This window comes from Saimiri boliviensis, chromosome 4 (genome assembly GCF_048565385.1).
Source record: "Saimiri boliviensis isolate mSaiBol1 chromosome 4, mSaiBol1.pri, whole genome shotgun sequence".
In the NCBI taxonomy this organism is placed as follows: Eukaryota; Metazoa; Chordata; class Mammalia; order Primates; family Cebidae; genus Saimiri; species Saimiri boliviensis.
In genome coordinates, this window is record NC_133452.1 from 153,534,896 (window position 1) to 153,561,128 (window position 26,233).

At 42.5% G+C, this 26,233-nt stretch overlaps 1 protein-coding gene across 2 annotated transcripts in view; it reads right to left on the bottom strand.

The window, feature by feature from the left end:
- Positions 1-26,233, bottom strand: part of DTNBP1 (dystrobrevin binding protein 1) — a 148,450-nt gene that overhangs the window by 6,585 nt on the left and 115,632 nt on the right. For both annotated transcript variants that reach the window (XM_074398474.1, XM_039462609.2), the window contains exon 8: positions 4,342-4,497. In XM_074398474.1, coding sequence (XP_074254575.1) covers positions 4,342-4,497 — 156 coding nt within the window. The remainder of the gene's footprint in view (positions 1-4,341; positions 4,498-26,233) is intronic.

A 26,233-nucleotide genomic window follows, 5' to 3' on the forward strand; every position in this document is an offset into this window, starting at 1 on the left:
GCCAAACTTGTCAGTGAAACCCCATCTCTACTAAAAGAAAGAATACAAAAATTAGCCAGGCATGGTGGCTGCCTGTAGTCTCAGCTACTCAGGAGGCTGAGGTAGAAGAATCGCTTGAACCAGGGAGGCAGGAGGTTGCAGTGAGCCAAGATCGCATCATTGCACTCCAGCCTGGGCGACAGAGTGAAAAACAAAAGTCCATGCCAGCATTTTTTTTTTTTTTTTTTTTTTGAGACGGAGTTTCGCTCTTGTTACCCAGGCTGGAGTGCAATGGCGCGATCTCGGCTCACCGCAACCTCCGCCTCCCGGGTTCAGGCAATTCTCCTGCCTCAGCCTCCTGAGTAGCTGGGATTACAGGCACGTGCCACCATGCCCAGCTAATGTTTTGTATTTTTAGTAGAGACGGGGTTTCACCATGTTGACCAGGATGGTCTCGATCTCTTGACCTTGTGATTCACCCACCTCAGCCTCCCAAAGTGCTGGGATTACAGGTGTGAGCCACCGTGCCCCGCTCGCATTGTTTTTATTTAATACGAAAACTGGAAACAAATACCCATCAATACAACAATGAATAAATTATATTTGTTCAATGGAAATAAATACTTACAAATGGAAATCAAATTAAAGCTGAGTGTATCAGTATGGATGATTCTCAAAATCATATGCACTTAGGTGCACTTTTGCCTGTTAATTCTAACTTTATTGTAATTTTGTCACTAGCCACAAACCTCATTGTCTTCCCAGGGTACTGGGTCCACTCTGGAGCACCCCAGAGCCGAGCCAATCCCTCTGGAAGAAGGGGCACTCCAGCTCCATAGGATTCCACTTTGCTGAATTACTGGTTCAGAGACACAGGAGCCTGAAGTCCACGGGAATACAGAGCCAGAAACCCCAGGCACAGACCAGTACATCTCTGAGGTGACCTATTAATAAGTAACTGCATCGGCAGGATACCCTCACACTCAGCAATAAAATGAAAGCAATAAAAATGCTTTTCTAAGGAAACGGCAGTCATGTCAGGCAGAAGATCAAACCGAATGATGTCTTAACGGCAGGGAGAGCTCCGCGGGGAATGTGGTGGGGCCCAGGCCCCCTGTGCTGCCCTCCCACCACCGCCTTCAGTCCTCAAACCTGAGAGGCTCTGTGCTGGGGGGCCATCTAGCCTCAGCACCATCCAAGTGGGCAGAGAAATGCCTTCAGCCCTTCCTCTGATGATTCTCTGGTTAACACTTTCCATGGCCTCATCTTAATTAGCAAATGATGCTTCTGAAAGTGAAATTTCAACTGCTATTTCTGATTTAATGCAATGGGCCAAAACACCATGTTCACTGTAGAGGTTTTACAATTTTGATTGATTCTCCTAAATTAATACTGATCCTTGGAGATGAAGATTCCTCCCTAAGAAAGGCGCTGTGGCTCATCAGGCTGGGAAGTCAGCTGGCTCTGCACAGCCGTGCAGTGAGATGCCTGATTCCCATTTGTGGCTGTGCCTCAGCTCTAGCTGAAGAGAAAGCTGAAAAGACCAGGGCCTCCAATTTTCTTCCTCAAAGCTTTCAAAACCATATATTGGCAACATGTCCCTGACTCATTTTTTACCTTAAAAAATGAGACCAACATTTTCTTGGAACTTAATCTTTGAGATACTCAAAATCACAAAATTTAAGCCCTTAATATTTCCTTGCTCTCTGTCCAGCAGGAATCTGCTAGATGCATTGTCTCTGGCAGCTGGTGCCCTGCTAGGTGCGGAGGAACTGCAGGACACGCCCGTCCACAGAGCAGCTCCTTCCGAGCCTGCCACACTTCTACCACTACATCGTCCTCTGGGGTGTGCGCCGTGGCTCTCCCTATCATGGGAGCTTCTTGGGAGGCACTTTCATTTCTCTGTGCTCACCAACAAGTGCTAAACTGAAGGAAGATGGAATTCAATTGTTTAGCAGAGTTTCTATGACTTTCCCATCATCACTGCACCTCTTCTATGACATGAGACATTGGTGCAGAGTGTCATTATGTTCAAATCGGTGGGTCGGCCAGGGTGTATCTATATGGACTGAACGTGTCCCTCCAAAATTTGTATGTTGAAGCCCTAACCCCCACTATGATATTTGGAGTTGGGGACTTTGGGAGGTAATTAAGTTAGATGAGGTCATGTGGACATGGCCCCTGTGGTTGAGATTAGCACTAATACCAAGAGATAGCAGAGAGCTCCACCCTACTGCTGGCCACGTGCACATAAACACAGGGAGAAGGGGGCCGTCTCTAAGCCAAGATGAGATCCCTCACTAGAAACTTATCACATTGGCATCCTGATCTTGGATCTCAGACCTCCAGAACTGATGGAAAATAAATGTCTACTGTTGAAGTCACCCAGTCCATATTGTTTTGTTTTGGCAGCCCGGGGTAAGACAGTGCCCTTCTCTGCTTCTTCCCATAATAGGATAAAAATCCCTGGAGCAGACTCTCTTCTTCCTCCCAAAGGAGCCATGGAGGCCACTCTACAGCTTGGAGCAAACACGGAAGTACCGGAATCCTGCCTGTACGCTCGGAGGAAATACACGGAGGACGGACGCAGGTTCAGGGGGTACAGGAATGGAGAAGGCTGACCCTAGAGACAACCCTGTCATGCTTCAAATCTATACTGTGCACTGGAAAGTAAACAAGCATCATCCACACAACGGACTGACTGCATCCTCTAGGACACTCTGAGGTCTTCAGGTACTGCTATGAATCTGTTTTTCTCAACTTTATTTTTCTTCCTCATTCTTGGATTTCTTTAACCTCTCCTGGGAGGGGACACAGAACTGGATGACAAGGAAGAAACGCTCCTGGGGGTTTGTGGTTGGGGGCAGGACAGAACGAAGGCCAGGGCCAGCAAGCCTGGGGAGAGGATCAAGGCTGGGATTTGGGGGTGAGGGAGGTGTCCAGGAGATAATGAGACGTTCAGGAGGATGGGAGGGCAGGAAAATGGGGAAAGTTTGGACGGTCTCCACTCTGGCTAGGGTGACTGGTGAGGCAGCCATGCTGTGCTGGGGTCTGCACTCAGGCTGGTCCTGCCTGCGTCGCGTAGGCTGGAGGGAAAATGTAAACTCCTGGCACTACTGCACCTCTGAGTCATTGAGTTCTCCAAACGAAAGGGTCTGGTGTCTGGAATTCTTTTTTTTTTTTTTTTGAGACGGAGTCTCACTCTGTCACCCAAGCCGGCATGCAGTGGCACAATCTCGGCTCACTGCAGCCTCCACCTCATAGGCCCCTGTCTCAGCCTCCTGAGTAGCTGGGACTACAGTCATATGTCACTATGCCCAGCTAATTTTTGTATTTTTTTTTTTTCAGTAGAAACAGGGTTTCACCATACTGGCCAGGCTGGTCTCCAACTCTTGACCTTGTAATCCACCTGCCTTGGCCTCCCAGAGTGCTGGAATCACAGGCATGAGCTACCGCACCCGGCCACGGACTTCTAATCAGCTCATTCCTACAGCACTATTTACTGAGGGAAAAAACTGGTGAAATATATTAGGATACATCATGATGCAAAGATGAAGCCTTTGACACACAAACTCTCAAAGTATTTTTAACAACAGGGGGAAAGAGCCCTATATAACATGAAGAAAAGTTAGAGACAAAGCTGTATATATGTATGGTCCAGTCTGATAGAAATTTAGAAAGCAGACTCCGAGAGACTAGAAAGAATACACTGAAATCAGTAATAGGGATTATTCTGTACTGGAGAATTAAGGGCAATTTTTCTTTTGTCCATTTTGGTAAATTTGCAGGTTTTCTAAAAGCACAATTTGTGTTTGTAATTTTTTTTTTTTTTTTTTTTGCGGGAGAGTCTCCCTCTGCTGCCCAGGCTAGAGTGCAGTGGCCTGATCTCAACTCATTGCACCTCTGCCACCCAGGTTCAAGCAATTCTTTCTATGCTTCAGCCTCTGGAGTAGCTGGGATTACAGATGCCTACCACCACGCCCAGCTAATTTTTGTATTTTAGTGGAGACAGGGTTTCACCATGTTGGCCAGGATGGTCTCAAATACCTGACCTCAGGTGATCTGCCTGCCTTGGCCTCCCAAAGGAATTACAGGCATGAGCCACTGCACTCGGCTGTGTTTGTAATCTTTAGAGATAATAAAAAAATAAATATCTTTAACTAAAGCCTAGACATAATGATAGGAGAGGCAAAATAAGTACAAGACAGAAGTGGCCTGATGCACACATTTTGGTTGCTGGAATCTAATAACAGAACGAGACTTCTCAGGACTATGCCCCACACCCTGCTCTGGGGAAAGGGGCCTAATTCCACCCTGCACAGCCGGCAAGTCCTCGCCCCGGTAGCCCCGACCCCCACTTGCCTCGACGCTCTGCGATCTGCAGGTAGCCCGTGGACAGGTACTGCTCCATGTCCTGCTGGAAGGCTTCCTCAAAAAACTTCTGCCGCTCCTTCAGCTTCATTTGCTGGGTGTGCTCCATTTCCAGGACCTTCTGGGCATGCTCTGCATCTAGTTCAGCTGCGGAAACAGAAAGACCCGGGTTAGGGTTTGAAAAGGGACTAAGAGGAAATGGGTGTAAACAGCTGCTCACAGCTACCCTCTAAGTGGATGGTGTCACATCGCACTGAAAGACGGGCTGGTGCGCCGACTGCGTGTACAGCTGGCCTCCGTGCCCCCCAATCTGCTGCACTTCTTTCCCACACGTGGGCGGCCAGGCCCTTTACATGTGCTGTTCTCTTTGCCAGAACGAACTTCCCACCTGCATCGCCCATTTGTCAGTCACAAACAGGGGTTCGCCTTCCAAGATCAGCTTCTCAGGTAGTCCTTCTAACTCCAGTGGGATCTGCTGCTCCATCCAGCTGTTTCCACATCCCTGTGTTTAAATTTTTTGCAGCTGACTTACAAATTGCAATGCAATTGCTAAGGACTTGGAGTCCCTGCAAGACTGTGACCATATATGACTCATTTCAACTCCGCTCAGTGCCTGGCACACAGCTCTCAAGAAATGTTTGTTAACAGTAAGTATGTAACCATGGAATATTATTCACCTTTAAAAAGAAAGGTATTTCTGACACACACTATAACATGGATGAACCTTGAACATATATGCTAAGTGAAATAAGCCAGTCACAAAAAGGCAAATACTGTTTGGTTCCATTCACATGAGGTACCGAGAGTAGTCAGATTCATGGAGACAGGAAGAGTGGGGTTCTCAGGGCTAGGGAGAGGGCACAGGGGCTTAGTAGTTAATTCGTATAGATTTTCAGTATCACAAGATGAAAGGGAGATGGATGGTGGTGATTAATGTAGAACATGAATATATTTAATACCACTTGGCTGTACACTTACATATTATATGTACACATAAAATGGTAAATTTTACGTGTATTTTACCACAGTAAAAAGTTGGGGGGGAAAAAAAGTAGGTATTCAGCCATCATGGTGTATTAGAAAGTGCTTAGTCTTGGCTTTTTAGTGTTTTTTGACTACCCAACCTACTCAAGTTAACCTTCTCATCTCAAAATTTGGGATAGAAATATTAACCCAATATTGATATGAAAGGATGTAAAATAGGCCGGACGCGGTGGCTCACACCTATAATCCCAGCACTTTGGGAGGCCAAGGTGGGTGGATCACGAGGTCAAGAGATCGAGACCATTCTGGTCAACAAGGTGAAACCCCATCTCTACTAAAAATACAAAAATTAGCTGGGCATGGTGGTGTGTGCCTACAGTCCCAGCTACTTGGGAGGCTGAGGCAGGAGAATTGTTTGAACCCAGGAGGTGGAGGCTGCAGTAAGCTGAGATCGTGCCATTGCACTCCAGCCTTGGTAACAAGAGCAAAACTCCATTTCAAACAAACAAACAAAAAAAATGATGTAAAATAATTTTATAACGTGAGTGCCCAGTGACCTTTCAAGATAGGCCTGAGTGAGTAATACACAAGGCAAGAGCACTAACATAACTTTGGCCTGGTCATTCAAGCAAGAACCCCAAATCTCCCAGCTTTAGACACTTGCCAGTGGTTTAACCTTTCCTCAAGGCATGTGATATGGTTTAGCTCTATGTCCCCACCCAAATCTCACATGGAACTATAATCTTCACATGTCAAGGGAGGGAAGTGACTGGGTCATGGGGGAAGTTTTCCCCATGCTGTTCTCATGATAGTGAGTTCTCATAAGATCTGATGGTTATATAAAGTGTCTGATGGTTCCTCCTTCACATGCTCACACACGCTGCTTTGTGAAGGTGCCTGCTTCTCCTTCGCCATGACTGTAAGTTTCCCGAGGCCTCCCCAGCCATGCAGAATTGTGAGTCAATTCAACCTCCTTTGTTTATAAATTACCCAGTCTCAGTTTTTTTGTTTTTTGTTGTTTTTTTGAGCTGGAGTCTCACTGTTCCCCAGGATGGAGTGCAGTGGCACGATCTCAGTTCACTGAAACCTCTGCCTCCTGGGTTCAAGCGATTCTTGTGCTTCAGCCTCCCAAGTAGCTGAGATCACAGGTGAGCACCACCATGCCCAGCTAATTTCTTGTATTTTTAGTAGAGATGGGGTTTCACCGTGTTAGCCAGGCTGGTCTCAAACTCCCAACTCAAGTGAGCTGCCTGCCTCAGTTTTCCAAAGTGCTGGAATTACAGGTGTAAGCCACCACGTCTGGCCTCAGATATTTCTTTATAGCAGTGTGAATAGTGACTAATTGTAGTAAATTGGTACTGTAGAGAGTGGGATATTGATGTAAAGACACTTGAAAATGTAGAAGGGACTTTGGAACTGAGTAATGGACAGAGGCTAGAACAGTCTGGAGGGCTCAAAAAAAAAAAAAAAAAAAAAAAAAAGGAAGACGTGGGAAAGTTTGGAACCTCCTAGAGACTTGCTGAATAGTTTCAACCAAAATGCTGACAGTGATGTGAACAATGAAGTCCAGACAACTTATTGGGAATTGGAGTAAAGGTCACTCATGCTATGCTTTAGCGAAGAGACTGGTGGCATTTTGCCCCTGCCCTAGAGATCTGTGGAACAAATTTCTAAGCAGAAACGCATTCAAGACATGACCTGGATTATTCTGAAAGCATTCAGTTTTATGCATTCACAAGGAGATGATTTGAAATTGGAGCTTATGTTTACAAGAAAAGCAGAACATAAAAATTTGTAAAATCTGTAGCCTGACGATGCGCTAGAAAAGAACTCATTTTCTGGGAAGAAATTCAAGCCAGCTGCAGAAATTTGCATAAGTGATGAGGAGCTGAATGTTAAGTGCCAAGGCAATGCATATCTCCAGGGCATGTCAGAGATCTTGGCAGCAGCCCCTTCCATCACAGGCCCAGAGGCCTAGGAGGAAAAATGGTTTCGTGCGCCAGGACCAGGACTGGGCTGCTCTGTGCAGCCTTGGGACATGGCACCCTGCATTTCAGCTGCTCTAGTTCCAGCTGTGGCTAAAAGGGGCCCAGGTACAGCTTGGGCTATTGCTTCAGAGTGTGGAAGCCTTGGTGGCTTCCACATAGTGTTGGGCCTGTGAGTGCACAGAAGTCAAGAATTGAGGTCTGGAAACTCTGGCCTAGATCTCACCGGATATATGGAAATGCCTGGATGTCCTGGCAGAAGTCTGCTGCAGGGACAGAGCCCTCAAGACCTCTATTAGGGCAGTGCAAATGGTAAATGTGAGGTTGGTGCCCCCACACAGAGTCCCCACTGAGGCACTGCCTAGTGGAACTGTGAGAAGAGGACCACCGTCCTCCAGAGCCCAGAATGGTAGGTCCACCGACAGCTTGCACCATGTACCTGGAAACATGCGGGCACTCAATGCCACCCTGTGAAGGAGCTGCCCCAGGCCATGGGAGCTACCCCTTGCATCAGTGTGACCTGGATGTGAGATATGAAGTCAAAGGAGATTATTTTGGAGCTTTAAGATTTAATGACTGCCCTGCTGGATTTCAGACTTGCTTGGGGCCTACAGACCCTTTGTTATTGTCCAATTTCTCCCATGTGGAATGGGAGCATTTATCCAATGCCTGTACCGTCATTGTATCTTGGAAGTAACCAACTTGCTTTTGATTTAAAGAGCACCTAGGCCAAAGAAACTTGCCTTGTGAAGATGAGACTTTTGACTTAACTCATTCCAGCATTAACCCAAAAGTCTTAAGACTGGGGAACTGTTGGGAAGGCATGATTGGTTTTGAAATATGAAAAGACATGAGATTTGGGAGGGGCCTGGGGCAGAATAATATGGTTTGGCTCTGTGTCCCCACCCAAATCTCATCTTGAATTGTAATCCCCACATGCTAAGGGAAATACCCTCTCAGGTAGCTCTTTACAGCCATGTGAAATGAACTAATACAGCATGCATGGAGAATACATACAAAAAATGAAATCAGGGTCAGACATTTACCATTATTGACCTGGTACATGGGTAAAGGGTTATTTCTAAACTGCTTTTAGATCTTAAGTCCTTTGTACTTCATAGGGGTGCAGGCAGAATCCTAAGGTGGCCCTGAGACCTGCTCCCGAGTGTGCTTGCCCCACATTCCCTAGGCCTGGGGCTGGGATGGATTTTACCCTGTGCCTAGGTGATATCAATGGCATAGCTGACTCCTCAAAGGGGGAATGTCTGGGTGAGCCTGGCCTACCTAGGCTTGTGAAGGGCATTGGGCCTTCCTGAAGAAAGATGTGAAGCATGACAAGAGGGATGTGACACAGGGCCACTATCTGCTGCTGGCTTGGAGGATGGAGGGGTCATGAATAGCCCCTGGCTGACAGCAGGTGAAAGAAACGGGGCCTGCATCCCACAATCACTAGGAGCCCAAACTCTGGCAATGACCGGAAGAGCCCTCACACAGATTCTTCTCCAGTGCCTCCAGAAAAGAACACAGCTCTGCAACCCCTGATCTCAGCCTCATGGGACACTGGGCAGAGAACCCAGTAATGCCTTGCCTGGACTTCTAACCTACATACTGGAAGCTGATTTGTTTTGTTTTAAACTGTTGTTTGTGGTTACCTATTACACAGCATGTGGGAGTACTCCAAACAGGCTGTCTGTATGAGTTCAGGTCCCTGAACGAATCTGGTTGACTGTAAGATTGAAAAAGGACAACCTGAGTGCCTTCCCTTATGTAAGTATTTCCTAACCCCTCCCCTGTGGCTGTGGCAGGTACCCTGCTCTGCTGAGTTTGGCAAGATGAAAGGATGCTATTATTCCAGAAAATCCAGACATCTGTAGAAAGTTTCAGCTACCTTTTGTTCTGAGATACACTGTAACAAACCATTTCCCCCAGAGCAGTGTTCCCTCTGGTTCATCTCAGGGGAGTGTCAACATCTTGGGGGTGTTATCAAGACTGTTAACAAACACAGCAGCTCTTACAATAGACAACGGTGAATAAGGTCCCACCCACCCCCATATTCCCAGCACCACACTCACAACTCCCAAGTCCAATAAGCTGGTATGCATGGCAGACCTTAAAACCACTGATGGCATTTATCATCTCAATTAGGTATAGTGTCTAATACTCAGAATACTGTGGCCTTTCTTCTTATAGTCTGATCTACATACATGCAAGAAACACAAACTAATACTAACCAAAGCAACACAGGAAAAGTAAATTTTCCCAATTAGCATGTAATCACATATATAATATTTCCTCTGTGCACTGTGCTCACACTGTTGCCATTACTGGGTGCCCTCTCTCCATGTCCTGCCACCCTCATCTCAGACCTGTTTATGTGGAGATGGTCTACCACAATGGGAAGAGCTTCTGTGCTCACAGGTTTTGGGTTGGGACCATCTCAGGTCCTACACTCCTAGCACGTCTCAGCACAGCCTTCCAGGCTACCTCTACATTTAGCTGCAGCCAGAGGAGCCGGTCTTGTCTGTGCTCATTGGGATGTACGGAGGGTCCCACCTAAAGGCCAGGCCTGTTGGCTGTGTTTTTCTGGTCAGAGTATTCTCTGAATCTCAGGGAACCACTAAGCCAGCACAGCCCAGCAGTTCTGTGGAATTAAGGCAGCTCTCAACCAATAGGCGACAGAGGTCAGCATTTCGGGGCCCTAGTCTAACATCCTTTTGGTGGACAATTCTAGGAGATGTTCTAAATGCTTCTTGGAGATCCTGGTAGGATGGCACATCCTCACTGGCTTTAGCAGCTTCCCCTCCTCACTGTCCTTCCCTCCTGCTTCTTGGAATCACCTCTCAAAGGACCTACAGCAGAATCCTAGTCTGACTCCGTTTCCACATAACTGATTTCACCTGAGTTGCAACTTCCCCCTCCATACAAGCGCAGTAACAACACCTATTTCATAAGGTTGTTGGCAGGATTAAATGAGGTAGCAAACAGGAATCACCAGCATACAGTGTTGGCCAACAGTGGCAGCTAATATTAATACCAACAGTATTTAAACAACAGCCTCTTGAAGAGGGAGTGATAGGAAATATTACCAAGAACCAGGATTCACTATGCGCTGAAATCACCTGCTCTGGGTTCCACTCAGATACTTTAGAATTAGTTACCTTTCAGTACTCTTAATAAATCTGCAAGGAATTTAGAGTGTACTCATAAGAAAAAAACTTGAACTGGAGAAGATGTCTTTTCACTTTTTTCACTTCAGTTGTCAACATATCTGTTCAAATACTTCATGACTGCCAAGTGTATTAGGAGAAGTCAACCCTAAAATATATTAAGTATGCTTCAAGTACTTCAAAGTTCAGCTAATCTTCTGTTAAAAAATAATTCCAGAATAGGCAGCTTGAACCCAAAGATCAATGCAGAAATCATCAAAGGGTTTTTAATTAAAGAATATCTTGTTTTAACTGAATTATGTTTTCAACAGATATATAACATAAAAAACGTTTCATTATTCTCAAGACTACTTCTGCTTTAGAAGTTTGATTCTCTCGTGTTGCTGAATTATTGGTCCTTTAGTTTTTTTCAGTCTCAGTTTTTTCTATATCAAAATGAAATCCAGTGATATCTCAACCTTCACAGGGGAAGAGGGGTTAAATTAGGAAACTCAAAATGACTTTTAAAAAATAGAAGAAAAGGGCTGGGCATGGTGGCTCACACCTATAATCCCAGCATTTTGGGAGGCCAAGGCAGGCAGATCACGAGGTCAGGAGATTGAGACCATCCTGGCCAACATGGTGAAACCGTGTCTCTACTAAAATGCAAAAAATTAGCTGGGCCTGGTGGTGGGCGCCTGTAGTTCCAGCTACTTGGGAGGCTGAGGCAGGAGAACTGCTTGAACCCAGGAGGCGGAGGTTGCAAGGAGCCAAGATTGCACCACTGCACTTCAGATTGGCAACAGATCAAGACTCCATCTCAAAAAAAAAAAAGGTAGAAGAAAAAACATCACTGTTTTCAGTTTTAAAACATGAAATATGTTTTCTTTGGGCTGGGCGTGGTGGCTTATGCCTGTAATCCCAGAACTTTTGGAGGTCAAGGTGGGCGGATCACTTGAGGTCAGAAGTTTGAGACCAGCCTGTCCATCATGGCAAAACCGTCTCTACTAAAAATACAAAAATTAGCCAGGCATAGTGGCTCATGCCTGTAATTCCAACTACGCTGGAGGCTGAGGCTGGAAAAATGGCTTGACCTCAAGAGGCAGAGGTTTCAGTGAGCGAAGGTTGTGCCATTGCACTGTGGCATGGGTGATAAGAGGGAAACTCTGTCTCAAAAAAAAAAAAACCCTAAAATTAAATAAAACTTGTTCCTCACTAGTTTCTGAAACCTCTCCAGCTGTCCTCATCAGCTCCCTGCTTCATTTCAGAGCCCTTTTGTATCTGGGGCGGCGGCGGCTGAGCACTAAGCCAGCTTCACTGAGAACCGAGTATACCAGCCACATATTCAGGATGACTATAATAAAGCACTTAGCAGGCATTTCAAAATAACTTTACTGCCAAGCAGCTAAGAGATTTGCCCTCAGCTATGTGACTGAATGAGGATGTCCTAATTGTGCTGTGTCTCCTGAAATCATCAACTGAGCCTGCATCAAGAAAACCACCAAATTTGGGAGTGGTGAAATGATGGAAGGAAAAAATTCAAATCTAGAGGTTTAACATCTGAATTTTAGAATGAGGACTGAAAAATCTAAATTATAGAACATTTTCTACAAGGAAAAATGATCCCTTGCTCATATTAAGATGCCACTTATTACACTAGGGAAAGCAGACAAATACAAAGATGTAAAAAATTTCAGCAAATGGACTTCAGATTAAAAAGAAAAAATTCAAAACAAGATGGAGTAGTTTTTCTACAGCAAGTCAGGAGTAATCATTTAATTCTATTATCAACCCAGGTCTGTCTTTTTATTTCAACTCCAGAACATTGCTCAAGTTTTATCTGATTGCAGCTTCCACTTTAGCTACCACTATCAATTTCAAATGGATAATTACTCAAAACAACAATAAATTTCATTACCAGTGAGGATGATAGAATCAATTCTCATTTATACGTTTTAATGGGGGCATAAGGGTAGCACAAGATATATGAAATTACAAAACCCATCAAGTTCATTTCAGGAACAAATTCAACATATTCTACAACTAAGCCTTTTAACAGAGATAGGTAATAAAATAATGAGGTTTTAATAACTGAAAAAGGCTCCCAAACCTCTGGGAGGGAGGAAATGAGCCATGTTAGAAAACTAGGATAAACCTCTGTTTAGAGTTCAAAATGTTAAAAGAGAAATAGTGTAACACTTAGTAAATATGAACTGAGAAAAATTTAATAATCTCTATATTATATTAAAGATAAGAGTATTGGGCCAGGTGCGGTAGCTCACATCTGTAATCCCAGCACTTTGGGAGGCTGAGGCAGGTGGATCACAAGGTCAAGATTTCAAGACCAGCCTGGCTAACATGGTGAAACCCCCATCTCTACTAAAAATACAAAACTTAGCTGGGCACAGTGGCAGGCACCTGTAATCCCAGCTACTGGGGAGGTTGAGGCAGGAGAATCATTTGAAATTGGGAGGTGGAGGTTGCAGTGAGCCGAGACCACACCATTATATTCCAGCCTGGGAGACAGAGCAAGACTCTGTCTCAAAAAAAAAAAAAAAAGCATTGTTCATTGAAGACATTGAAGATAAATAAGACTAAGACTAAACTTTAAAAACTAAAATATTTACAATTCAGGTGTTTTTATATTGAGTTAGAGAATATGAGTTTTGTGATATTACATGTGACATGATTAAGACAGAACTGTGAAATCTCTGTAAATCTCTAAACAATTTTCTGAATGCAAATAAAACAAACATCTTCCCAAACTGTTTTTTGATGAAAACAATTGCAAACAGTCTGTCAAGTTACATAACCACTAGAAGATCACATTATATTCTGTCAGTGCAACAGATTTTAAAAATTGGGACCTATAAGTTTTTTTTTTTTTTTTTTTTTTTTGAGGTGGAGTCTCACTCTGTCACCAGACTAGAGTACAGTGGCGTGATCTCGGCTCGCTGCAATCTCTGCCTCCCAGGTTCTGTAGCTGGGACTACAGGCGTGCACCACCATACCCACCTAACTTTTGTATTTTTAGTAGAGATGGGTTTTCACCATGTTGGCCTGAATGGTCTCAATCTCTAGACCTCGTGATTCGCCCCCCTCGGCCTCCCAATGTGCTAGGATCACAGGCCTGAGCCACCATGCCCGACGGAATATTTTTATGCTTCTAATTATTTGCTTTTTTTTTTTTTGAGACAGAGTCTCACTCTGTTGCCCAGGCTGGAGTGCAAAGGCATAATCTTTGCTCACTGTAACCTTCGCCTCCCGGGTTTAAACGATTCTGGTGCCTCAGCCTCCGGAGTAGCTGGGATTACAGATGTGCCCCACCACACCTGGCTCCTTTTTGTAAATTTAGTGAAGATGGGGTGTTACACCATGTTGGGCAGGCTGGTTTCGAACTCCTGACCTCAGGTAATCTGCCCGCCTCAGCCTCCCAAAGTGCTAGGATTACAGGCATGAGACACTGTGCCTGACCTATTTTTATTTATTTAATAGGGTGTTTTTGATGCATGAACTATGTATACTGAGGAAAACTTTAGCCATAAAAAAATTATTCCACAAATAATAGGGTAAAAGCCCCTTCGTAATCCCCATAAAGAGATGACTACAACTTGCATTTTGGTGTATACCCATCAGGGATTTTCCCCACATTAGGTTGATTATATGAAATTACAATACCCAATTTTTAAAGCCTTTTACTTTGGAATAATTATAGGGTCATAGGATGTTATCTAGAAATGTACATCCTGAATGCCCCTGGATACTAACAACTTATAGAATTTTGGTATAATATCAAAACCCAACAGTTGACATGGGTACAGTCCACAAAGTTACTTACATTTCACTAGTCGCATGTGCAATGTGTGTGTGCATGCACGCACAGCTCCAGGCAGTCTTATCACATGCCTAGCATCGTGTAAGCACCACATCAACACAGTACCACCACAAGACTCCCTCAGGTTCCCTTTTATAACCATGCCCTCCCTCCCCAAACACTCAGCTGGACTCCATATCTATAACTATGTTATTTCACATGTTATATAAATGGAATCATGCACTATATATCCTTCTGAGACTGGATTTTTTCACCCGGCATAATTGCCTAGGGGTTTCCCCAAGCTACAGCACATAAAAATTTGTTCCTTTTAATTACTGAGAATTTCATGGTATGGATGTACCACAGTTTGTTTAACCATTTCCACTGAATGGCTGTTTCTAACTTTTGGCTATGATGAATAAAGCTATCATGAACATTTGTGTATGAGTTCCTACATGAAAATAAGTCATTTCTCTGGCATAAATGCCCAAGAATGCAATTGCTGGCTCATATGGTAAGTTCATTTTTCAGTTTTGAAAGGAACTGCCAAACTCTTTTTCAGAGTAGCTATATTCCATTTTACATCCCCATCATCACTGTGTGAATCAGCTAGTTTCTTTGCATCTTTGCCAGCATTTGCTGGGACCTACTAATTGTAACACAGGTTGAGTATCCCTGAGCTGAAATCTGACTTTTTGAGAACCTACATGATTCTAAAAGGAAATGATCATAGAAGCATTTAGGATTTCAGTTTTTTGTTTTAGCCATGTTCAACCAGTGAGTGCACATTGCAGATATTCTAAAATCTGAAAAAAATCTAAAACCTGAAACACTTTTAGTCCCAAGTATTTCAGATAAGGGATACGTAATCTGTACAGACTGATTCCTTTTCTCTCTTTTCTCCAGAATGTAGATACCTGTAAGAAACAAGTCTCAGCTTCCTTTTAAACATTTTCAATAATCGTTGTTTCCAAAGGTACTTTTAGTTCCCTCGGTTTCCTTTTTTTTCCTCCAAATTTACTTTTCTTTACGTTTGAGCTTAGTAAAATATATTTTAGAAAAATACTGTTCAGAAACTGAGGACTTGTTAGACAATGACAAAATATACAAGATTTCCTTGTAGTTTTAAAAACCACTTTTCCTGTGCTTTTGCCATTTAACAGTTACATTTTTTTCCCACCTCAGTTTTCAAATAAGTATATGAAACAATTTTTAAAGTCTCCCAATCTCTTGCCCCCACTGTAAATGAATACAAATTTTCTCAAGCTGGATAAAAAAGAGAACTGTGAAAGTATTTTCCTGGCATTAGTTTTCTTTATACATGTATTTTTAAAGTATCAACTTCTGTGCCCTGTGTTTCTATAGTTTTAAAAAGTTTCATATCCAGCCTTCATCAATAGTTTTCAAAACAGATACAATTATTTTATATGATACATTATTTTATGAGTATTATAAAGTATTATAGAATGATTACTCCTCAGAATTGGCATTTGGAAAAACAATTCTGTGCATGCTGAAGTTAACAAAGAAAGTTAAATGACTTTTTACAGAGTTTTTCTTAACCCTTGCTCCAACACAGACACACACATACACCCCTTACACACATTACTCAAGTACTATACTTCTGTCTTTTACAGGCAACTAAGAAAAGATGATCCTTACCTAAAATACAGTAGTTTGGAATAATGGCAGGTTTTTTGCAGTCAGAATAACTTTTACACAACAAAGAACTCATGGCAACTACTGAGTTGCTCACAAAATTCAGTCCTTTGGAACAGCAACTGGAAGTGCGGTTTCCTAAAACCATGTTGCTGGAAACACTATTTTAGTATTCTGGAACTTTTCAAATTCCTATCAATTACCTGAAGGAAATGACCACTATTAGAGTATTAGCAAAATAAACACTGCAGGAACAAGATGTGTAAGAGGCTTGCCAGACATAGCTAAGACAGAACGTTCAACTGCACTTTAGCTTTTATGAGAGGGGCAAGGCAGTTTAGCAGACAGGGGTCTGACTGCAGGGCCAACTCACAGAGGTGGGTCTCAGCACACCACTCACCCCTCACCATGCACCCTGGATGCCATGGATTGGAAGGCCACCTCCAGTTCTTAAATGCTAACAATCTATTCTTATTTACTTCTGACTGGAGCAGAAAAGGGTGATCTCAAAGCCTAGCTCAGTTTTGGTAAAATTACATGAACATCAGGTCAGCATTAAGGAATTTAAGACCTTCTGAGTCGGACAATGACATTTCAAGGAAATAATATTTAATTATTAACAAAAACCTGAAGATATTTTTTCATTCATTTTCCTGGCCATTTTATTGGTTAAAGAATGTTAAGAACCAGAAAGCTTAAGAAAAATGGATGTACTTCATCATAAATTATTACACTTATTCAAATTCACAGGCTCAGGCTGGGAGGTTAAGGGTAGGGTGTGGTGGCCTACAATGAGTACAGGTAGCACCAAGACTGCTGCTTCCTGTAGGAGATTCAAAATACCTACATGGATGAGTTACAGCTGGAAAAAGCAGTTCAACGCCATTTGAAAATGCTATTCAATGATAGGTTGACAAAGACGCTTTTTACATAAACAGTATGTTAAAATGCCGCATGAAATAGCAAGAGTACTGGTTTCTCTCTTTTTTTTGTTTTGTTTTTTGGTAAGACTAAAAAATACTTCAGTCTAGCTTTGTGCTATGGATATTTGGACAAAAGCCCAATTTCTTGAATTTTTAAGCCACATCTGACATGTTCCTGAATTTTAACTATGGAATTGGCCTACTTATTAACAATTTGAGGGGCAAAAATGGAAGAAGTTTAGATCACTACAGGAATCCTTTCAAAATCAAAGGCTTTTTAAAAAATGCTGCATAAAAGACTTTAGAAAAAAAAGTATATACCAACTGCCAGTGTCTGTGAGTGAAAATTAAGTTATTAAAGAGTCCATTCAAAAGGGCTGTAGAGACAGAAAACCAGTTGTTCTCCACATTTAGCAGCATCAAAATCACCTACGGGACTGGTGAACAGAGACTCCCGGACCCCATGCCCAGAATCTCTGATTCAGTAATCCATCTGGGCCGAAGATTTGCATTTCTAAACAAACCCCAGGTAATGCCGACACTGCCTGAGAACCACTGCTCTAGGTGAACTACATCTGTGCAACCACTGCATTACTTCAATTACATTTCGACTTTGTATAAATATTTATACAATAGGAAACAAAGATGAAGCAGCTGGCACAATCCTTAGAAATGACAGAAATGTTATCTCCTTAACTCTTGAAAATATCTGTGAAATTACCCAAAATGGAAAAGCTCCAGCAGCAACCAAATTGCGTAATCACAAACAAGCATTGCCTGTTGTCAACCTTAGGGGTGACAATCATGGATAAGCCCCTTAAGGCAGGCTTCTCTCCTTATCAACTCTGTGCCACTCTGTGGAATCCATGACCAGTCCTGTGCTTGGTGGCTGCCACACAGCAGGAGGCAAAATCCCCTGTGACCAGATAGATCTATGCCTTATCCTGAAGTCCAGATACAACTAAGAGTGGGTTCTCATCCTCTCCATTTTCAGAGACAACATACAGAAGTTTTCAAGCCATCTGCATTTTATTTTGCCATAAACAATATAAAGTTATATTTGTATTCAAAGCTAATGGACAAAACTCTGGCAAATAAAAATTTTAGAGACAAAAAAACACATACAAGCAAAATGAGATGTGACAAAAAGAGTATGGCAACTAATGCTGAAGAGATGCAAAATCAATCAAATATCTATTAAAACTCCCAGACTCCATCAATACAACAAAGCTAATCACAATAAAAAACTAAGGTATTCAAAGATTTTAGGAGATTTCTGAATTATTAAAACATTTTATAGTACATTCTAACTGCTTTGAAAACTGGTCATCTTTGACAGACTGGTAATTATCAATATATAAAAGATTTGAATTAACCAAAAACTTCCCAACCTTGATAGCCTCGTATGCTTGTTATTCAACATAAATAATCACATATTAAAACAGTTTTAAAAAAGCTCTACCTGCCATGGATTCACGGCCGTTCAACACAATCTATGTGTTAAAATAGATCACACCCAGGATTCAGGTCAGCATTTGCTATTCTTAAACTCTGAGCTTAAACACACACACACACACACACACACTTCTTCCCGTTTATAACATTATATAACATTTGGAAGGAAGGAAGGACTTTTTTTTTTACCAACAGAAAACAACACAAAACCGAAAGCATCCCCTTGTTCCCGACATTTAGATTTCAGTATATAAATGATGTTGATGGAATTTTCTCAGTAAGACAATTCTCATTTCTATGGTAATAGTGATTTAAATTGGCTGCTATCTTACAAAAGAATCTTGAGAAATATCTAAAAAATAAACTCATAAAGAAACTTTGACATAGAGGAAAAAAAGGCGGCAGTAATTATCAGCACATCTAAACATAAGGCAATGTTAATTTAAAAAACAAAAACACCTGTTGAATAGTGATTGGACATAATATTAAAACCTGATTTGGGTTTTAATCATGAGAGAAAAATCCTTCAAATGTAAAATTTCAGTTTTCATTAATTATTAAAAATGTGTATTTTTCTATCTTATTCATTCAAGAATAAGCAACCACTTAACAAGTGTGGACTAATTTTCACAGTAACCCCTCACTATGAGAATGGAGAAATACACAAGCTACTGTTGTTTTCTCACGAGCCAGGTCAAAAATAAAATGCAGTTGCAAATAATATCACCTTCAAACAAAATTGTAGGTGAACTGACTCCAAACAAAACTGACTCCAAAGATCTGACGGTCTCCAATTCGAGCACTGCTATCCGAAAAACAAAGGTTATTTTTTATTTTTATTTTTATTTTTTTTTTTTTGAGACGGAGTTTCGCTCTTGTTACCCAGGCTGGAGTGCAATGGCGCGATCTCGGCTCACCGCAACCTCCGCCTCCTGGGTTCAGGCAATTCTCCTGCCTCAGCCTCCTGAGTAGCTGGGATTACAGGCACGCGCCACCATGCCCAGCTAATGTTTTGTATTTTTAGTAGAGACGGGGGTTTCGCCATGTTGACCAGGATGGTCTCGATCTCTTGACCTCGTGATCCACCTGCCTCGGCCTCCCAAAGTGTTGGGATTACAGGCGTGAGCCACCGCGCCCGGCCTATTTTCTTCTTTTTAAAGGGAACCTGAAATACCACAATCCAGAAGCAGGTGCAGTGGACGTGGTGTCCTGGCAGCTGCCCTTTCTGTTAGCTCTCTTCGCCACCTGTGGCGCCCTGCAGCAATGCTGGGTCTCCCCTCTTAAGGCTCATTTTCGTGTCCTCACTAGGTTGCATTATCTTTTTTTCTAGCATTTTATGCTCAGCTAGCTGTCGACCAAACCCAAGCCTTGTGAAAAGTTTTAAAAGAGGAGATCCTTTCAACTCTTCAGAGCCAACATTGCGTATTTTTAGGTTTAGTGTCTACCAGGGACATTTGCATTTTCATAGGACACTATAGAATCTGAAAGGCCTTTGAAGCGCAAGAAATAAAGCTACAGCAAGGAATCACTTTCAATCTTTTTGGGCAGGGATCTTGTCCCTTGACCCAAGCCATACCACCACCAGAGCCAGCTCCGGACTTCGCTGATCCCACCTGCACTTCAAGAACTTCCTTTCCAAAGGTGAGGGACCTAACTACTGCTACCACAGTCCCCCAGTGGAGTTCCAGGAAATCAAAACAAAATGTACCATTAGTGTAATGATTTGCAACATTAATTAGAATAATTCAGATGCTACATTTCTTTGGATTTTGAGTATCACTGAAGAACACTTAAAAATGTTCAAAGCAATACCTTTAGAGACGTTTCCACTCATACTGCCTTGATTTCAATTTAAGTAGTGCAAAAATTCTAATCTAGGACAATAAGTCTCAAACCTTTTCAAGTTTAAGAGTGGGTTTACTTTTATTTGGCAATGTATGAGAAAGTATGTGACAACAAAAATCTATTATGAATTCAGTAGCACTTTAAATAGCTTTGAATTTTGTTTCCCACAACCTTTACGCATATTTCAAATACAGTGCTGTATATACTTGCAATACAAAATATATATCCAAAGCTCAACATGCTTTTGGGCTCAAAGGCCTCTTGTTATAAATGTCCTCACGCCACCAGTTGGAAATATCCTGCTTCTAAAAGGTTCAGTGACAGTCAAATCTCAGCATGCTTGAAAGCTGGTCATATCTGCTGGAAACCTCATTATTTCCAGAAAATATTTTTGAAATGGGGACCTATCACTTTCAATTATAAGCTGTTGAAGGTTTATGAATAAGTAACTTATGAATAAATCAGCAATATGAATAGCTGCCCTGGTCCCCTCCCTCCTTCCATCAGGAGTCCTTCACTGCCAGCTGATGAGATGGGGATGAGAGGCAGATTCTGCCCCTCCCAGGCTGGCTGGTGGTGCAGCCCACAGGGATGACGCAAGATGGACCTGTCCATGTAGGGGCAGCGTGCTGAGTCATCGGACTTTTGTCAGCTTTCCTGAGATTTCACCAATTAGAGATTACAGGTTTCAACATGTCTCTTTTCAATATGAAGAATACTATATTCGCGGGGGAGCTCTGAGAAAACATTTAAAGCTTAATATAAATTAGTTTATCAGGCTTATCTCTCTCTTACCGCTTCTCTATGATTAACTGCTCTGTAGATGAAGGGGGAAATGAGCAGAAAGAGAGGCGATGGCGGGGGAAAAGCAGCGGGTCGGGGACAGGATAGCCCTGCTTGGGAGCCTCAGCCGGAGCTTTTGGCCAACTCTAAGGTACTGATGCCTTAGCAGAAAGAGGGACGAGGATGTGGAAAAGATAAGCATGAGATGCTGAAGACGTGCTACTTCTTAATCAAAACAGCGTTCAGAGATTTTACCCCTCTCTTCCTGTTTTCTACTGGCTACAACTACATTACGCTCAGTAAAAACATCTAAGAACAGCTTCGCAACAAAACCACCATTCAGGAAGTATCCCGAGGAAGACGCTTTCCCAGCTGCAGATGAAGGACACACAGCCGAAACCTGATGGTTCCCCAAAGAAGCCATGCCACGACCTGTAACTGCAGTCACCCTGTCCTCAGAGGCCTGCACTCAGCCAACTTCGACTCACCCCCTCCACATCTCAGCTCGACTGCCCCCTCCTCTGACAGGCCAGGGAGACCCAGGCTCTCTTTCCTCCATGCTCCCACATAACTGGTACATCTCCATTGTTGCCACATGCCTGCTCCTATTGTTTCACTGGATGCCACCTTCCTCGAGAGCAGGCACTGTGTCTTTCAACATGGCAGCTTTCAAGCCCATCATAAAGTTGGCACTCAGCAACGGTCTGATGAAGGTACTGGTAGCAATCACAACATGGGGACTGCACAGTAAATGCCAGATATCAGGAGCAGCCTCACTGGTGCATAGGAGCAGGCCTTCAACTGGCTGCTTGATCACAAAATTGCAGCCAGCAGTCATAGCAGCCCAGACGTCTGAGGTGCAGTGATGCAGAAGATAACAGCACACAGCAACTCAGGAAACAGCGGTGCAGCTGACGGTAAACACCAGCATGCCATTCTATGGGCTGGAAACAAACAAGTATAATCCTCATGGCTAAAAATGGGAGCAGAAGTGGCTACAAGGGGCTCTCAGGAACAGGCAACAGACAATGACATCACACTGGTCCATGGAATCAGTGCAGAAGGTCTCCAAAAACACCTGCGCCTAAGATTCAGTTCAATAAAAAGTGATGTTACCCAAGCGCTATGGAAAAGCTGGCCAGGAAATCTGTCATGTATTAAAAATGGCATGCCACAAATAGATCACACTCAAATCATCAATAAAATACATCCTCTGAACTCTTCCCCCAAATTCATATTCAGAAAATGATGCCACGAACCTTTCTTTGGGGTTGGCCACAACTGAAAGTAGGCAGAGAAGCTGAAGAAGCTAAGTAAACCCTCAATAGGGTTTACTTAGAATAGCACACAACCTATAAGCTGACATTATCCATTCAATGAAAGGTTCAACACATCCAAGATATTACAGGAATTCCCTTACTTATACCCAGTTGGAATGACAGGACAGCTGGGTGCAGTGGTTCACATCTGTAATCCCAGCACTTTGGGAAGCCAAAGCAGGAGGACTGAGGCCAGGGGTTCAAGACCAGCCTGGCCAATACAGCAAGATCCCTGTGCTCTATTTTCTCAAAAAAAAGAAAAAAGCAATTAATATACAAGAAGCCTTTTATTTTGTAAGAGAAGTATAACTTAAAAACTGAGTTAACATTCTTAAACTAAGACCCATATTGTTTTGAAAACTGTGATGTGATAATGTCCTTTTCATGAACTCTCTAGATAACACGTTGATATTCCTTAGAATGAAGATTTGCCCATCAATCCAATACACAGAAATAAGTTATTTTCACGAAATACTTTGAGGTCTTCTATGTTCTAAGCACAACGTAGGAACTCAAAAGTGATTGTGAAATGAGTGAAAAACGATTAATTAAAAAATAAGAGTAACAGGACATAAGATTCAGGAAATATCCACTCAAGGAAAAAGTTTAAGCTCAAACGGTAGTTTCATTGCTTAGTTTTTTGGTGTATAATCATAAACAGGAGAGAGAAGAAAAATCCAAAAACTCTTGCCAACTTATGAAGAAAGCAGTTTGCTTGAATATTAAGTAAAACAAGTCAAGTTTATGAGATGGTTTGTAAAACATCAGGAATCCCTCTTATATTTGCATATCCTTAATATGTTAGTATATAGAAAAAAGTCCTGGATGAAAATACACGATTTTTAGACATTTTAAAACACAAGCTTCATACTATGAAAGATGGTACCATACAAGATAGATACTCTGTTTTTAATTCAGATAAGATGTAACCACACAGCATTCCAGGGAGATGGTAAGTGGTAAGTGACTTGATTCGCATTTGGACGTAAACTGTTTTAGGTCTTCCGAAGTCATTTATCTATCTTTCCTCACAAGCAAAGGAACAACTTCATTCTATTCTTCATGTGCAAAGCAGTTCAATGCTCTTGGCAACAGGTGAGCTTTTTTTTTTTTTTTTTCCTCAGACAGCTTAGCTATTTCTTAAATTTTCTTATAAAACCCCATGCAGGTTCCTTAGAAGCAGATCCAGAGCCTGAGAGCTAACTTCTTAAATTGTTTTCATTTTTCTTTTTTCCTTCCTTTCCTAAGCCTAATTCCTGTCATTTATGATCATGGGTGATTGGGTTCAGGACACAATATCCCAAAATACGGCACTGTGGCATATGACATACTCGAAGCTGAAAGAATCTGAGAAAACCACAGAAACAGGAGGGTCACTCTCACCTTCCCCTTGCCCTTCTCCCATGAAACAGGCATAAAACCTAGGAAGGATCTTCTGATTTTCTCCTGAAGCAGGAATAAGACACTCATGTGAGAGGTACCCACCATAAACTTGGAGGAAAAAAACGTCCTCGTCTCTGAAGATGCAGGGATACAGAGAGGAATCTGAATCAACAGATCTTGCTAAGTTGCCCCAGTTCACTGTCATTAGATCATATTCTTTGTCCAGTAATATTTCTACACAATTGTCCACTCTTCATCAGACCTACCATGAAAATACTCAAAGTTTCTGTTTTTTTGGGTCTTCATTTTTGAAGGCTCCCATGTCACGTAAAACTTACATTAAATTTGTATGCTTTTTTCTTCTTTTCCTTTCTCTTATTTGAGATAGAGTCTATATTGCCTAGGCTGGTCTTGAACTCTTGGGCTTGGGTGATCCTTCCACCCCTGCCTCCCAAGTAGCTGGAATTACAGGTGCACACCACTATGCCCAGTGGCTTTTTTCTTATTAATCTGCCTTTTGTTATAGGGGTCTTAGCCATGAATCTAGGATGGGTGAGGGAAAGATATTTTTCCTCCTGTCAACTGAAGAATGACAAGGTTAATAAATCTGTAAAGGAGAGCTTTATTTCTCATGAAGGGTTGCAACCTATAGGGTGGCCATTCTGACAGGTTGGGAAGCACAGCCTTAGGCCAGAAGCCAGACACAAACACTTGGAGGGAAGGGCAGAGGGAACAGAAATTCATGCTAAGCAGGTGGCCAAATGTACATATTCAATAAACTGTCAGAGGAGTCATGAATATTTATGAAAGGAGAAAGGTGCACACATGCAATGGAGCTTCATGTTCCTTCATGGGACCCATGTATAAAAAAAATGGTGACGTTTGCAAGATCCAAGGGTGGATTGTGCCTCTCTGATATCAAAAGGTGAAGACGACAACCAGAAAACCCATGCTGTGCAGTCTCTGTAGACTGGCCTGAAGCATTTAGTGGTTGGTGGCCTCTTGTGGGAAAAAATGCTGCTCAGTTGTACGGAAATAGCAAAAAGGGAGAAGCAGTGTCAGGTGGTTGGTTTAAATCAGCGGTGCAGTCTTTTGAAAGGGCTGGTTTCTCCTTAGCCCTTAGGTAAGAAAGCCTATTTGTGGTTAGCAAGAGAGCGGGTATAAGAAGCATATCTGACCTCCTATCCCATCATGGCTAAGAACTCAGTTTTCAAGGTTATTCTGGTTCCCTTTGGCTAAGAGGAGGTCTGTTCAGTCAGTTATGGGGCTTAGGATTTTATATTTATTTCTTACTCCCCTGTATAAATAAGCACACATAAGATAAAACACTTTTTCCAATTTACTAGAATCTCTTATTTTTGATGGTCAAAAAGGTCCTACATTTACCATTTAGGATGTTAAGGATCTAAAATGATTCAGCAATATTGTCCAAGGCATTAGAACCAGAGCAACTCCATCTAGAATAGAGGCTGGGTAAAACAAGGCTCAGGCTTCCTGGGCTGCATTGTCAGGGTGGTTAGGCATTCATAGTCATACGATGAGACAGGAAGTCAGCAAGACTGATATCACAAGACACAGGTAATAAAGACCCTGCTGATAAAACAGAATGTAAAGAAGCTGGCCAAAACCCACCAAATTCAAGATGGTGATGAAAGTGACCTCTGGTTGTCCTCACTGCTCATTATACACTAGTTATAATGCGCTAGCATGCTAAAAGATACTACCACCAATGCTACGGCGATGTTCAGAAGTTACTCTACATGGTCTAAGAAGGGGAAGAGCCCTCAGTTCCAGGAAAGCCCCATCCCTTTCCCAAAAAAAACTCATGAATACTCTTCTCCTTGTTTAGCATATGACCAAGAAATAACCATAAAAATAACTAACCAGCAGTCCTTGGGGGTGCTCTGTCTATGGAGTAGCTATTCTTTTGTTTCTCCTCTAATAAACTTGCATTCACGGGGGCGGGAGGGTAGGTAGGGGAGGGATAGCATTAGAAGAAATACCTAATGTGATGATGGGTTGATGGGTGCAGCAACCTACCATGGCATGTGTATACCTACGTAACACCTGCACATTCTGCACATGATCCCAGAACTTAAAGTATAATTTTTTAAAAAAAGTTGCTTTCACTTTACTCTATAAATTTGCCTTAAATTCTTTCCTGCACAAGATCCAAGAACCCTCTCTTTGGGTCTGGATTGGGACCCATTTCCAGTAACATCTTCCTGGCAAACCACCAAGTAGTGATACTGGAGAAACCCCTGACCCAAACCCCTGCAGAATACACGGCACCACTAATTGGCCAACTTTGGGTAAGTGGTGAGGTGTTTTGTCTAGGGTAAAAAACAGAATTAGGTTAGAGGCCCAACTTAGCAGGGTTAGCGTCCTTCCTAAGAAATAGGGGGTTAACTCTGGATTAACTTGCCCTGTGCTCTTTGCTGTTGGCTGTGGGTAACAGAATTAGGCATATACAGAAGCGCATGGGACATGGGGAGCTTTTTCTTCTCAAAGGAGAAACTTAAGAGCTGATGGGGAGGCTGGAGATCAAGATCCCTTTGTGGCTGACAAGCAGCTGCCTGACCTT